The sequence below is a fragment of the Esox lucius genome, chromosome 11 (assembly GCF_011004845.1).
Source record: "Esox lucius isolate fEsoLuc1 chromosome 11, fEsoLuc1.pri, whole genome shotgun sequence".
Classification (NCBI taxonomy): domain Eukaryota; kingdom Metazoa; phylum Chordata; class Actinopteri; order Esociformes; family Esocidae; genus Esox; species Esox lucius.
The window spans coordinates 45,818,772-45,833,946 of NC_047579.1; the positions used below are offsets into that span (position 1 = coordinate 45,818,772).

At 39.0% G+C, this 15,175-nt stretch overlaps 1 protein-coding gene across 1 annotated transcript; it reads left to right on the forward strand.

The window, feature by feature from the left end:
* The first annotated feature begins 8,959 nt into the window (after positions 1-8,959).
* Positions 8,960-14,579, forward strand: gper1 (G protein-coupled estrogen receptor 1). The gene is made up of 2 exons (XM_010874898.4): positions 8,960-9,083; positions 12,213-14,579. Exon 2 carries the CDS (start codon positions 12,662-12,664, stop codon positions 13,730-13,732), a length of 1,071 nt encoding a protein of 356 aa, XP_010873200.1. The 5' UTR covers positions 8,960-9,083; positions 12,213-12,661; the 3' UTR covers positions 13,733-14,579.
* Positions 14,580-15,175: the final 596 nt, after the last annotated feature.

Genomic DNA, 15,175 nt, shown 5'->3' on the forward strand with positions numbered 1-15,175 from the left:
CTTAGCAATACAACTTTTGGTTCTATATCCAGCTATCTTGGTTGGAACAGCTATGTGGAGGAAAAAGCTGGAGGTTGGCCAGCAAATCATGCCTGCACCTCTGCTGCTCAGTGGCAATGTGTGAGATAGGAGCAAACAGATGGTTTGGATGGAGAGTGCAAGATGCAGTGTCAGTAGCCAAGCCAATGTTGGCTACAGAACTTGCAGCACACACAATATTAAGAAAAGGATAAACACTGATGTTGTGCACAATACCTTGCAAGTAACAGGAACGGCATTGAGAAGAGGTGGAGCCGATTCAAACTCGAAGAGTACATGTTTCCAATGTACAGAATGGAGGCATTTATCACGCTCAAACCACAAGTGACAACAAGCAATACTGTACACAAAAATGTATCAGTTGGAATAATGTTTTCAATTGGATTTTCATTTTGATATGTGAATTCATCATTTCTGATCTTTCCGCTACGTGTTGTTTTATCACCAGGGATGCCACCTAGTGGTTGAGTCTTTTAGTTTTATGTATGGACAGTCTTCATTGTATATTTTCCGCTGCCCTGCTAGCTGACAGTGTTCATTTCCTTTTCTCACTATCTAACCAACTTTGGCTAAAACAGTTACAGTTAGTTCCGGAAATATTTGGACACAATTTTCATAATTTTGGCTCTGAACACCCCCACAATGGATTTGAAATGAAACAACCCTGCAGCCAAAATAACACCAAAGCAGCTGAATGTTCATTTGTTGCTTTCTGGCTTTCTTGTCATTGCAAATGAACCACTAGGCTAGAAGCTAGCTAAATTTGCTAATGATAGGAAAACAAGTCTGAGAGAGCTGGTCAAACTAGAAACATCAGGGAGGATTTATCAGCATTGATCCACTTGCTTCATGGGCCAAAGACATTCATCATTCATCACGCTAGAGTATCAATTGCAAAACACAGTGTTTTCAGTTTGATGGCAGGACGCGGTACATTAACTCTCTAGAAGGGCTGTTAATTACTTCAATCAATAATTCTGGTAAAAAAATTGTCAAATGCAAGTTTTCTTTTTTAGGTGGATAACATTCATATTGTTACACAGCTACGCTGACGAAATAATTTAATTGACCAAGCTCAGCTTTGTAAGCTGAAGTTACTTTTAAATGCCAACATATACTTTTTTACCAAACGGGAGCTCTGAATATTTGTAGTCTGTGTATACTGACTACATAGGAGCAGTGTACATAAAAATACAAGGAAAAAACAAGTACTAAGTAGTAGAAAAAAATAGTAAATAGTAGAAAAAGTAAAAAGAGTAAATAATACCAAATGCTGTGGGAAACATTCAAAAAGGTTTGGGGGATTTACTAGGGGAAATGATCAGATAGCAGCTTATGTAGTCAATTTTTAAAGCTGTAAACTAAGACAAAATTGTCAAGCTTAAGGGTCTTTTGCAATTCATTCCAATCAATAAGTGTCAACCAAATGAACCATAGGTTTCAGGAGTGAACAGAATATGATAATATCTACCAGAGCACGGGGTAATATTGGTGTAGCAGATGTTAGGGAATGAGCTAAAGTGGAGGGGACACTTATCTAAAAAGGACTTGATAAGCTTGTACCAGTGAGCAACACGCTCATCAGCTCAGCAATTACTTCCTCATTCCCCTTGGGTGGCTCTTAGATCCCGCTATATATTTGTCTGATTGTTTGTTATGATAGGTGGGTGTGGAGGGATGGAACTGCCCCTCCCAGTTGTCTCTTGGACATTCTGGCAACCTCCTGGGCTCTCCCGACATGCACACTGCCCGTTCCAGAAGCTTCCAGCCTTCTCCCGACATGCCCTCTCCAAGGTCCTGAACCTCCATGGCCACTGCATTCTTGTCTGGCGGGGGAAGGGTGTAGGAGTGAGTTTCATATTCGGGGAGGCACATTTAAAATATTTGCAAAGTATTTGTATTATTGTGCGGGGGAGGACGTGTCCCCCCTTTCCACCAACTTTTGGGCAGGGGCGAGGCACTAATTGGAAGATTTTAAGTAAATTAATTAAAGGGGGAATTAATAGAACAATAATATTTAATTTAACAATGCACCTGTCATCAGATATATTGATAAAACCCATATAAATGTTTTTGGGTTTCTTTTGTTACCCTTGGAAGGTAGCTAGCTAACTAACCCTACATTACATAACACAGCATTTACATGGTGATATTTAACTATGTAATGGGCAAACATTGTGGAATCACACCAGCCAGGCATTGCCAAGAAGAGGTTATCCCTTGGGTCCTGCCATTCATGTGGATGTTACTTTGACACGTACCACCTACCTAAGCATTTTTGTAGACCATGTGCACCCTTTCATGGCAGCGGCATTTCCGGATGGCATTGGCCTCTCAGCTGGGTAATGCGCCCAGCCACAAAGCAAAAATCAATCAATTAATAAAATATATTTTATTACCAATGTATTTTATCAGCAAATGTCAAAGTGCTTTAATAGATAACCAGCTTGAAACTCAAAAGAGCAAGCATGCACAGAGTTAAGGCTAGGAAAACATCAAAACTACAAAAAAACTCAAAACGTATGAAGAAACCTAGTGAAGAACCAGACTCTAAAGGTTGGCCAGTCCTCTTTGAACAGTTCCAGGTGAAGGTTATAAGAGTACATAACATTTAGGGTCAAGCAGGTCAATAAATGCATGTGGGCTGTGTCCAGAGTCTTTAAACAGAATCCAAGTCGGCTGCACAACCAGGTGGACAAGGACCGGGACAGTCAGGTGGGGTGTGGACAGTGGCAGCAGCAATCATCAGGCAACAACTTGATCTGCAACACAACCAGGAGCACTCAGGACAGGGACAGCTACAAGTAATTTGGGCCAGTTCGTCCTGAAGTGTGGGCCAAGGGCTCATGTCCTCCTAAGGTTAAACAGGACACCAGGAATGTTAGAGAGAACATTCCTTGGATACAAAAGGATACCTGAGCTTACTTTTCTGACCTTTCCCCATCACGTAAACGTGTACAATATAAACAATTGGGACTTAAGACATGACAGACCCTAGTCCCCCGGCACAATAATATAGCAGTGTAAAACCTCTGGGTTGAGACAGGATGGTCCAGAGACACTGTGGCCCTATCCGTGGGTAAGCCGGCAGGAAGTAGGAAGTAACTCCACCCACTTTCCAAGCATCAGACAAAAAGGGACACAAAAAAAACCTCAACCACCCTGAAAGAGGGCCAAGTGTTACCCACAATTAACTCCCATTGCACCAGGATGGCAGGGGGGAACAAGAGTAAGCCAGTAACTCCGCCCCCGAATGGCACTAGAGCGAGGACATCCCAGTGGTGATAAGAACCCGTTAGGTGGACAGCAATAGTGGATTGTTAATCCAGTGCTTTCCCATTCAACTTCACATTCTTGGGGCAGACTACAATTAATCACAGACCTTGCTGAAGATTCTTGAATCTTGCAATCTTAGCATGTATGTATGTCCAGACCAAGAGGCACCACATAGATTGAAAATAATAGTGGTTTCAAAACCAAGCCTTGATGTGTTTTGTTCTCTGTGTAGGAGAGTCCCCACATGGAAAACTCATGCAAAATATATATGTACATATATGTAGAGGATTTCTCAACATATATTTACATATGTACCCTGAATATGTTTATAAAATATATAACTTGCGCTTCTCACTATATCATAATATAATGTCATATATTTTAGAGTTAAAATAATTAAATATATGAATATGTAGTACAGTAAGCATTTCTCATCAACACATCATGGAATTAACCTTAGAAAACTTTATTTTCCAGAGAAAAAGAGACAAAAACTATATGCATACATTTTAACATAGTATCATGAATGCTATTCCTATCTGTAAAAGTACTTCAAAGAAACGACTAGATAACATAATAAACACATGACAAGAAACAATACAAATATGGAAATATATCAATTAGATGTAAATGCTAAATGCATATTACCAAATATAATTTTGTCATTCATGTAAATATATTTACATGTATTGAAGACATAGAAAAATATTTGAAAATAGCCAAAATCGAATATGTAAATATATGTATACAATATACCGCATGGCTATATATTTGCAATACATATAATACATATATCAGTATATGTTTAAAAAAATTAAGGCACATATTATATATATCAAAAGATATGTCAATATAAAATATTTCAATTGAATGGCATCTTGTAACATCTTGTGGCATTTTGTGAGAGACAAAATCTACTAAAATACATTTTCGTAAACAGAGGAACCAGAAAGAGGCTCACCAGAGCCTTTATGACTGAAGAGGAGACACATAGCTATAGCAACCAGCAGCAGCTCAGTGGTCCAGAATAGGCCTTCCGGTCCACATGAAGCTAGACACCAAACCAAATGATCATGCATGCAGCAGTCAGAGACCTTGCCCATTAATACAAATGAATACAAAAATGTTTTTGTATTATTAATTGTATTATTAATTACTTTATTAATTTATTCTAAGGCATGTCTACAAGGTGCCAGCGTTCAGAAGATTCAACACAACTCCGGACCCCAAATTCAAGACTCCCGCGCTTGTTTGATTGTATTGTAAATAGGCTACTACGTGGCTGCTATGCATTTGGATGTGTATTTTTAAGAGGCATGAAAAGTAACACAAGGCATAGACAAATGGAGCAAAAAATAACCGACGGCTTTATTCATAAGAATATCCGTTTTCTACCTTTCATCTAACCAGGCCCATCACACCATAGTCAGTCTGTTTCAAATATCCCATCTACCCTGGGGAAGCAACAGCCCGGTGAATTGATCGCACAGCAAAGGACAAGATGTTGCTTATAGTGACAGACCACAAAAACCAACATCGACAGTGCTAAAAAAAAAACAGCTACTTGAGAGGAGGCACAATAATAGAATATATGAAATGGTGTAATGTGCAAAAGGTTGTGGCTGATATGGAATTGCTATGCTCCGATATGGCCCCCCAGCTGACTGATGGTAGGCTAATTTACAGTGTGTGGGTGGAGTTGGTGTTGTGTAGAGTCATGCAGAGCCAAGCTCCCTGTGTACTGTTTAACCTCTGTTTGGATCGCCTATGTACATTATTCATAGACACCAGTCGTGCCAACTTTGCCTTTTATTCTGTTGTGTCTGCTACCTTTAGGATCTTTAGGATGGAGAATTCTGGATCATCACTATAAACATCTAAACATTGCGTCGAAACAGTATGGGATTATAAAAACACCTTTTTTTAGGCGTTAGCTTGCTTTCTATTCAGAATGTGTTTCTTCCAGTTGATTCAGGTCCGTCGGTATTGGAAGGTATTCATATCTAGAGTTGCTTACACACTGTAACTGGCTCTTTTAGATACACCTCTTGTTGAGTTTCTGCATTAAATTGTGCTGATGTACAAAAGCAGCTTTGATGGACCCGCTATCCACACCCATGTAGCAGGGACTTTGGTGAGTCCCAGGGCTCGGGTATGATGCTGGCAGAGTGGTAAGAGAGGACAGATGGATGGATGCCGAAGGTCCCGAGGACCAAAAACAATCAAATGAAAAACACCTACCAATTTTAAGCAAATGAACAATGTGTGGGTCGGGAGGGGGGGGACCCCTGGGAAACCACAGAATTGTTGTGCTTAAATACAACTGTGTGTGTGTGTGAGAGAGTTTTGTGTTTTTAGTTTTGTGAGAAGCACTAAATAAACAGAGAAAAGACCAAGTGGATGTGTCAAGCTTCTGTTTTCAATCCATGTCATGGGACTTTTGACAAGGTATTATTCAATACACTTTCCAGTAAATTGGTAAATCTACAGAAAAATAACAAGGCTTTGTTGCCTATGAGGCCTTTGACTCTTTGGCCACAACATGGATTACCCATGAAAGATTGTGATCCAGCTGCCCTCTCTTCATCAATGTGTTTTCACAAAGTCCAAGAGTGGCTGGTCGTCATGGTGGCAGCACAGTGCTACTCATTTCTCCAAAGTAGCAATTTTCTCTCCTCCCCGTTGCTCCCCTTTTCAGGCTCTTTCAGAATTCATGTTGTCAATGTAATTTGCCCATTCAAGCTTAACATTCTTATCATCTATTGTCCACCAGTTGCCCTTGGAGACTTCCTTAATGAGCTAAACACCTTGATAAGCATATTTCATGATGTTGGCTCACCAGTCACATTACTGGTCGACTACAGCCTCGCCCTTTCCTCTTCCCGCACACAGGCCAGGAAACGCGCCTGACCTCATTTATTCTAGATCCCACTGCAACCCCTCCAGATCTCTACTTTGCCTTCTTCCCACTTTCTTCCACTTTCAACCCCCTCAGCTACAGATCCTCAAGACAAAGTGATGTTTTTACTGGAATAAAGAAATCCTTTCCAACTGTAATCACTACAACCCAGTCTGATTTTCAGCAACAGCAACACAAACTTTAAACAATTACAATTGGTGGAGTAATACTCTCATCCAGATGTCACAAGTTACATATAATGATGTCCAAATCATCAGCTCAACTCCATAATACTTCAGTTTTAACCAGTGAATGTTAGCAATGGGTAGCTGTGCTAACTAGCATGCTAATAGCACAACATGCAGACAAAAACATAAAATTTTAAAGGTGCACTTCCGTCACATGATCACCCATCTAACAGTGAAGAAATCCCATCTCACAACCAGTGACAACAATTTCTAGCCTATTAAAACCAATAGAGCAGCACATCATTCTCCCAAACAGCCCGCTGCCCTACTGAACCTAATTTTCAATCGGGTGACTCACATCTGAAGGTTCACGCTCTGCCACATGAATCTCATCCCAGACAGGAAGTGGTGCAGGTAAGGTTCCATGCACTTGTCATGTCACATCTGGACTATTGCAACTTACTTTTGGTTGGGCTTCCTGCCATTAAAACCCTGCAACTTATTCCAGAATACCGCAGCACGCCTGATGTTCAATCCACGTCCTCTTATGTCACCCTGCTCATCCGGTCAGTCTGCTGGCTTTGGGTGGTGTAACAATATTGGCAGAAGGTGGAACACAGGCACAGGGAGAACGGAGGACTTTTAATAAAGATTATAAAAAGTTAAACAAAGTCAGAAAAAACTGAAACAATGTTACATTGGAACCAAACCAAACAATGACCAACACTGTACATGAGGGAAGGAGGAACTTCAATAGGGACAGTGGTCCCACTCACATTTGAAATCAAACCTACACCCCTGATTCTCAACCCATCTTTTGGCTGTCCAACTCCTATGGAATGGCAGCTCCGTCAAAGCTTCTCTATCCTTGCACCCCAGAAACCTAGTAGAGTACGGTCCCCTCCCATTTCCAGAAAACATCTGAAACCTCAGTTTCTTAGAGTCATATAGAACCTCTGAGATTATGGAAAATGGTCCCTAAGAACATTAATGATTCAGCTGAACTTAATTCTAACTGTTTAATCTTATGCGGGAGAGGTGGCATGCATTTTCTGTCACCTCGTCCACGGTTTTGTCCGAGTTCCAGGTTATTTTGACTACTCAAGGCCTACAGCCATTTGAATTTTTCACAGTACATGGATGTAACACAATCAGTGACAAGCTGGACCAGATGTGTCCTCTGTAAATTTTAATATTGCATTGTTTGGAGGTTAAATTGTTGTCATAGTTAGATAAGAGGTGAGATGATGTATCTTTACACCTCTCTTGTGGTGGGGGATAAAGAGTACCAAATTGAGGTCAGTAGAAATATATTTTATGTTGTCATTAAATTATCCTGCTGCGAAAAGGATGTTCGATCCAAACTCCTTTCAGAAGCATAATGGAGTAATCCAGTCGAACCCTACCTCATCTCTCTGGCATCTCATCTCTAATGCATCTCTCTATGTTAACCTACTAGAGACCCTACTAGAGACCCTACTAGAGACCCAGCCTCTATATTCTTAAACAGTTCAAGCTAGAGACACAAAGCCATTTTTTACACTTTCAGGCTATCCAAAAATATTCATAAATATTTTAAGATCATAATTACACCCTCCTTCAACGTTTTCACATTTGGTAGTGATAAAATGCTTAAAATGGTGGATTTGAAATGGATAGGATTACAGTAGTTTGACAAAACAATTGAAAAGAAAATGTGTTTGAATCAAACTGAATGAATCAAACTATTGCAATTTATTTTATTTGAGGTTATTTCTGCATATATTACTTTCTTACAGAGGCATTTTGTATAAATAGTTATGAATAATTACCACTATGTGTGGCCAGTCACATTATTGGGACATTTGGCAAGGTGTGATCCATCACATATATTTGAAAGGTAATTAAAGTCATTGTTTGGTTTGAAATCCACATTTCTGAAGTATAAATCCAAAAAAGAAATAAAACATACTTATTTGTCTCAAAAATTACAGAGGGCACTCTGTAATAACTATAGTTCATAAGATAATTAAATAAAATGTATTCAGTTTGTCTACATATGAGAAACAATATTGGTGTCTTTAGCTTGAATGGTTGAGGTATTGTTGAGGTGTCTAGGAGATGAGGTATCCAGTAGGTGGCAGTAGAGAGGAGCCAAAAAGATGTGATACCTGATAGCTGAGGTCTACAGCTGCAACACTCTTGAGGATATGGGTACTCTGTAATGACTATGTATGTACATTGTTACTTGGGCTAGAATGCATTTGGAGCCTATAGAAGGTCCCATAGCATCAACACACCTCTTTGGGTTAATAATTATTTCATCAGCACTTCAAGGTGTTGAAAAATGAATATAGAGTCAAGGAAGAGGTGTGAGGCAGGAGGAAGGGAGGAGGAGAAGAAGGAGAAGAGGAGGAGCTGGTGGATGAGCAAAGGAACAAGCATGGTCACAAACAAAGCAAGTTTCATGAGGGAGGAGTTCAAGTGATCTGTTCCTGTGTCGCTTGAGCGCTCTCCCCTCCTCTCCTACTGCCCTCATCATTCTCTTTCCTCTCACTTTTCCTCGGGGTAGGGCTGAACAGCTGGTTGAGCAGAAAGTGCGTTCAGTCTTAGCTAAATATGAGGATTAAAAATCGATGGCACTCCACTAACTTCTGCTTTGGTGATTCAGACTGAATGGACAACAAACCATCCACAAAAAAGTATGTGTTTTTCTCTGTTGTCTGTCTTCTTTAGGATACTGTGATTTTTACAGAGAATACAAAATTACAATGTCTCAGATATTAAAAGAAGGGGCTGACTTTCATTGGATTGAACATTTCAATAAATTTTGCTTCAAGAGTTAACAATTCATGGTGTTACAAAGTCAAAAATCATTTTTATAAAAAATAAATAAATAAAAGGCATATTATATAGCCTGTTCAACAAAAGAAAGAAAGAAGTAAATCATAGGGATAAGATATCTGGTACTATTTGGAGGGATGACCTTGATGTCCAGTGAACAGAAATGGATTGGTGATGTATTGTGTATTTTAACCACTCTTCATCTTGCTCTACTAAGCCACTTGTTTGGTCTAATCTCCTGTCTCACTAGACTTAATTAGCAGCATGCACGTTTTTTTCTGTCCACAAAATAAAAACCCTTGGTCTCTAGATAGATGGATTGCACGATTAGAATATGGCCATTGAAAGATAATATTGTCTGGTGCCATTTTTAGATGGCATACAAATGGTTTCAAAAGTCTAATTTATGGACAGTGCACTGGAGAGTAAATAAAATACTGTATCAAAACAATTATTACATTATTACTTTACTAAGATATGAAGAGTCAAATATACTTTACAGATTTAGATTTTAATTATGAAATGTTATTGAAAGTATATTATTCTAAGCATTCCCATATATTATTATATTATTCTTAGCATTAATACTTGATCAGCAATCCATCTTGGTCCATATGAACAATAAATCCTGGTGTCTAATCTGGTGGGCTGGCATGTCTTTCTATGCTTATCTGCTTTCCGAGCACTGCATTCAACATGATCCAAAACAATCACAACATTCTGATGGTGCTTTGAGTAATGGTTAGATCTTTCTTGAAACCTCAGATACTTACTTTATGTCTAACATTGATCAAAACCAACAAGTTTTAAAGTTGTTTGAAAAAGGATAAGTATGATTTACTATATGGTTGGATTGTCTGGGCTTCCTGGATCCAGACAGTTGGAAGACTATTCCCACTGAGATGAAATCCGGAGGGGACTGCCACTCTATTCCCCATGTGAGATGCATGCTGCATGGCTGCAATGGCTGTGAAAGCTGGCACTCTATGGAGAGGAGGCAGCATTGATATTACTTCTGGGAGGAAATGAAAAGACTGAGGAGTTGTCTATATGTGTAAACAGCTGTTAAATGTCAAGTTTCCCTCTGTACAATCTTATTACTGTATTACTCTTCACCAAGGATAACAAGCAGCGAGGAAGTGTAATGATATTATAGCTTAGTCTATTATTTATAATAAACTCCTAAATGGCGAAATTATTATTGAGATTTTCTGCAAAATAGTATAGGTTACATGATTATGATGACAATGCCAGTCTGTTATAAAAATGAATTTAAGTGCATGTTGAAAGTAAAGGGAAAATATGAATGTGTGAAAACATTGAATATATTTTTATTTTATTTAATGTGTTCCAAACAGTTATGGACTCTTTGTAATTGTTTATTCTATAATAATCATGTGTTAAATCATATTTTATACATACATTGAGCAGAAGTGTTCAATTTGCAGTGGTCTCTTAATTTTAACCCATCTGTTTGTCACTCAAAACCTTTTCAACTTATTTGGAAATGAAAGATCAAGGTGCAGTGGTCTCTTAATTTTTTCCAGAGCTGTCTGATCACATTTGAATATATTTACATACACAGCCATAAAGAGGAATTATTTGCATTGCAATATTTAAAAAAAAATCTGGTTCTCTGCTATATATAATTTGTGAAACCTGGAGAGTCGGATCCCTAAAATAAAAATGGATGGCCTTCCATTCAGTTAGATTATTTTTCACGTGAAAACACTAGTGACCCTCCCAAATACCAGGAATAATATTTAAAACAGCTGCTTAATTTTATGTGAAATGAGTAACAAACATAAGGGGTCGCCTAGGTATGGGAATACCTGACGTGTTTTTTACAATAATGCATCAAGTTTGTGCACAGGTGCACAGATATTGCGCATATACCTGTTTTCTTGCTTCACCATTTCACATGGCTAGAGACTTGTGTAAGTAAACATTATTATCCCAGTCATCAAAGTGGCCACGTTTAGGTTTGACTAAGCTTGTTTGCTTCAAATATTATTTAATTAATTAATTAATTAAATAACTATTAATTAAATAATCTAATGTGACAGATGCCTACTTTGTTTTCTTCACATTCAAGTCCAGGTGGTCAACACTCGTGTCAGGTGCAGAGTTTAATATATTTAACATTTTCTCAGGAAAATTACATTTTATGAACTGCGCTGACATTTGGAGTAGCTGTCTATAAATAAAGGCCCAGACGAGTTTCACAAAAACTGTTAAATAATCCATACAAAGCAAAATTGGGCAACAATAAAATCTATAACAGGACTAATCAGATCCAGAGAACTGTAACTATTGACAGATAGGATTTTTAAAGGAATATTATGTCCACCATTGTGATCAATTTGACATCAAATAACAAAGTAGGTGAAAAGTTACATTCCATTGAACAGGCCAAACTTCTTGACATTTCCTACAGTAAAATTATATTATCCTTGTACCTTCAATTTATTTGTATTATCTTGACCTCATACTGTGGAAATATCGCCCCAAAAAAGCCTATAAGCATGGACTGCCTCTTATGTATTGCCCCAATCTAGCCAAGACAACAGATTTAGAACAGTTTTGTTCTATGTTAATTACATCTAAATCTATTTTCCCACCATCTTACTTACATCTTACATGCTGACAGACTGAACTAAGATTAGGATGGGATTTTTAAGAAGTCACTTTTCAATGAATCTGTTTAAGTCTGAATGTTTGCATTTTCATTTTCTTTGGTAACCACCGATTAACTTTGTCTTACCTCAGAATTATTGGTGACAGAGTGTTGAGTTCAATTATCATATAAGATTGGCTGGTATGTATCAACAGCAGCAATTAAATTTACCTGAGATGAAATTAAAGTATTTTTCAGGTTGATATGTGCTCAGTCAGAAGACACAATAAGGCATGTTTAATTGAGCCGAAGCCTGCTGAGCACTTAATCTTTCTTATGCGTAATTACTTTTTTCTTCTCCACTCTACAGCTCAGGTGTCACAGCAATAGCGTCACAGGCTGAGGTTTGGTGAATAAAGATGCTTGTGGACTGGAGGATACAAGCCAGCACTGGAATCAGAACAAGTGAAAAACAAACTGCTCAAAAAAAGAGAAAGAAGCAAAGTCCCTAAGCACAATGAATGCTCTGAGGTTGGACCATCTCAGATAAGAAGGGGGATATCAAAACATGGAGGTGCTGCTCTGTGTCTGTACCCTCTGGCATCTTTTGTTAGATAAACCTTGACATCTACATAGGGTCAAACAACCCTTAAATAATGTATATATGTAGAAGAACTGACTTGTGTCAGCAAGAAAGCTCTGCCTAGATGAGAGACCCTTTTGTGACAGAGTTTCGGCCACTGACACGATTGAAGAATGTAGCTGTTATAAGCTATTTGACCTATGATTTAGGACTTTCAAAGCAAAGACAAAGGCAGCATGGAAGTGCCGACCACCTCTCTGGTTCAGATTTATGTAAATGATGCAGAGAAGCTGAATACATCTTACGACTACAACGTGACAGATGCATCTGAGCCCCCAGAGGCATATCAGTTCTACACCATTGGCCTCTTCCTCTCATGCCTCTACACCATCTTCCTGTTTCCCATTGGCTTCATTGGGAATATACTCATCCTAGTTGTCAACCTAAATCACAGGGAGAAAATGACCATCCCTGACCTCTACTTTGTCAATCTGGCGGTGGCGGACCTGATACTGGTGGCAGACTCGCTAATCGAAGTCTTCAACCTCAATGAGAAGTACTATGACTACGCTGTGCTGTGCACATTCATGTCCCTATTCTTACAGGTTAACATGTATAGTAGCATCTTTTTTCTGACATGGATGAGCTTTGACCGATATGTGGCTCTGGCTAGCTCAATGAGTAGCAGTCCTCTGCGAACCATGCAGCATGCTAAGCTCAGCTGCAGCCTCATTTGGATGGCCTCCATCCTAGCTACGCTGCTTCCGTTCGCTATCGTCCAGACCCAGCACCGCGGCGAGGTGCACTTCTGCTTCGCCAATGTTTTTGAGATCCAGTGGCTGGAGGTGACGATTGGCTTCCTGGTGCCCTTCTCGGTCATCGGCCTGTGCTACTCGCTGATCGTGCGCATCCTGATGCGGGCACAAAAGCACAGGGGCTTGTGGCCTCGCAGACAGAAGGCACTGAGGATGATTGTGGTGGTGGTGCTGGTTTTTTTCATTTGCTGGTTACCTGAGAATGTGTTCATTAGCATCCAGCTACTGCACGGCACAGATGACCCGGCCCAACGCAGCACTTCCAGCAGCCATCTCTGGCACGACTACCCACTGACAGGCCACATTGTCAACCTAGCCGCCTTCTCCAACAGCTGCCTCAATCCCATCATCTACAGCTTCCTGGGGGAGACCTTCAGGGACAAGCTAAGAATTTTCATCAAGCAGAAGGCCAGCTGGTCCGTGCTCTACCGCTTCTGCCACCACACCCTGGATCTAAACATCCCTGTGAGGAATGAGGTATCGGAGGTGTGATGCTATGGGATCTTGCCTGTCTATGGGATCTTGCTGCAACTGGTTTTCATAAAAGTTTTAGGATGTCACAGAAGTTGAGTTATATGTAGGCTGTAGGGTCCTGGGAGTTGTCTTTATGTTCACAAACAGGCACCAAACCCTCAAGGCTTCCAGAATTCAGCTTTTTTTACTACTATTATTAGTAGTTGAGATATCATGTAGGTAGGACCTTACCAAGAGACAACCATTCTGGTTTCTGTACGCACAGCTGTAGGATGCATTGTTTATCCTCTTTGTAATTAGATATTAAAATTAGATGCCATTGATCTCCGTTTAGGCTGATTCAGGGTATTAAACACACTGACGTTTAATGGAATTTGCATGACGAAACTTGATGGAAATACCAGAATTTATGTTTTTTTCATGTATTCTCTTACCAAAAGACACACTCATTATTATAATGTATCAGAGCTAAACCTCTCATAAAGCTGCTGGACAATCTGATCTGGGAAACGGTGTTGAGGGAACAAATTTAAACAGACACATCAAAGGGACTAGGGATTTTCTTCCCCATGACCCTGGTGCAATTATTGTAACACTGTATACTGCTTGGAACTGTTCAGGTAACCCAGAGGGACTGGGACAAATTTGTTTGCTGGCTTATTTTTATATGTATTGACAATGGTACTTCATTTTAAGTTGCCATCAAATGACATTTTCTTTCTTCCTTTAACACTACTATTATTTAAATAAATAAAATATGTTTGTTTTTTTCTAAGATGCTGTTCAGAAGCACATCGCTGACTCCTACTGACAAGTACTGACAACCTCATGTATTACAAAAATTTTTACGATAATGCAAATCTAAACCAATGTTATGAAAACATGTTTACAGAATAATTTCATATTTTTCAACTCAAGGTTGATATCAAATGTAACATTCATGCATATTATCCTAGAATAAGTAAGAATTCAAGAAACATTATGTGTTGTTGCAGTATTTGTGAAAACTATAGTCAAGACCAATACTCATCTAAAGATAAAAGTTATCCATAGTGATTTAACCCTAAATGTCTACTTTTATTTGCTTGAGGCAGAAGCGAGGAGGCAGGTGTTGCTCGTAGCGGAAGAGATGGGCTGTATATCTAAACACATTACTTAATGAAGAAGATATAGGTGCTGCTTAAAAAACTTTTGTGTTTACAGCCAGTCTCAATGTCAACAGTCTGAGTAATTAAAAAAAATGCAGCAAATGGAAAGATTTATTTACCAAATATTTATTTATCAAATGCTATTTTATTTAAGAACTTGCTTGTTAAGGGACAAGGGAAAACAATATTTTCATCATTCTTTCTGTCTTGCTAATCGTAGATTTAGTAATAAAGGCCAGATGTTATCGTTCAAGAAGTTTTGTTTCAGTTACAGTAGAGATTATGTACAGTAGCCTACTTTAAGGAGTGTCGC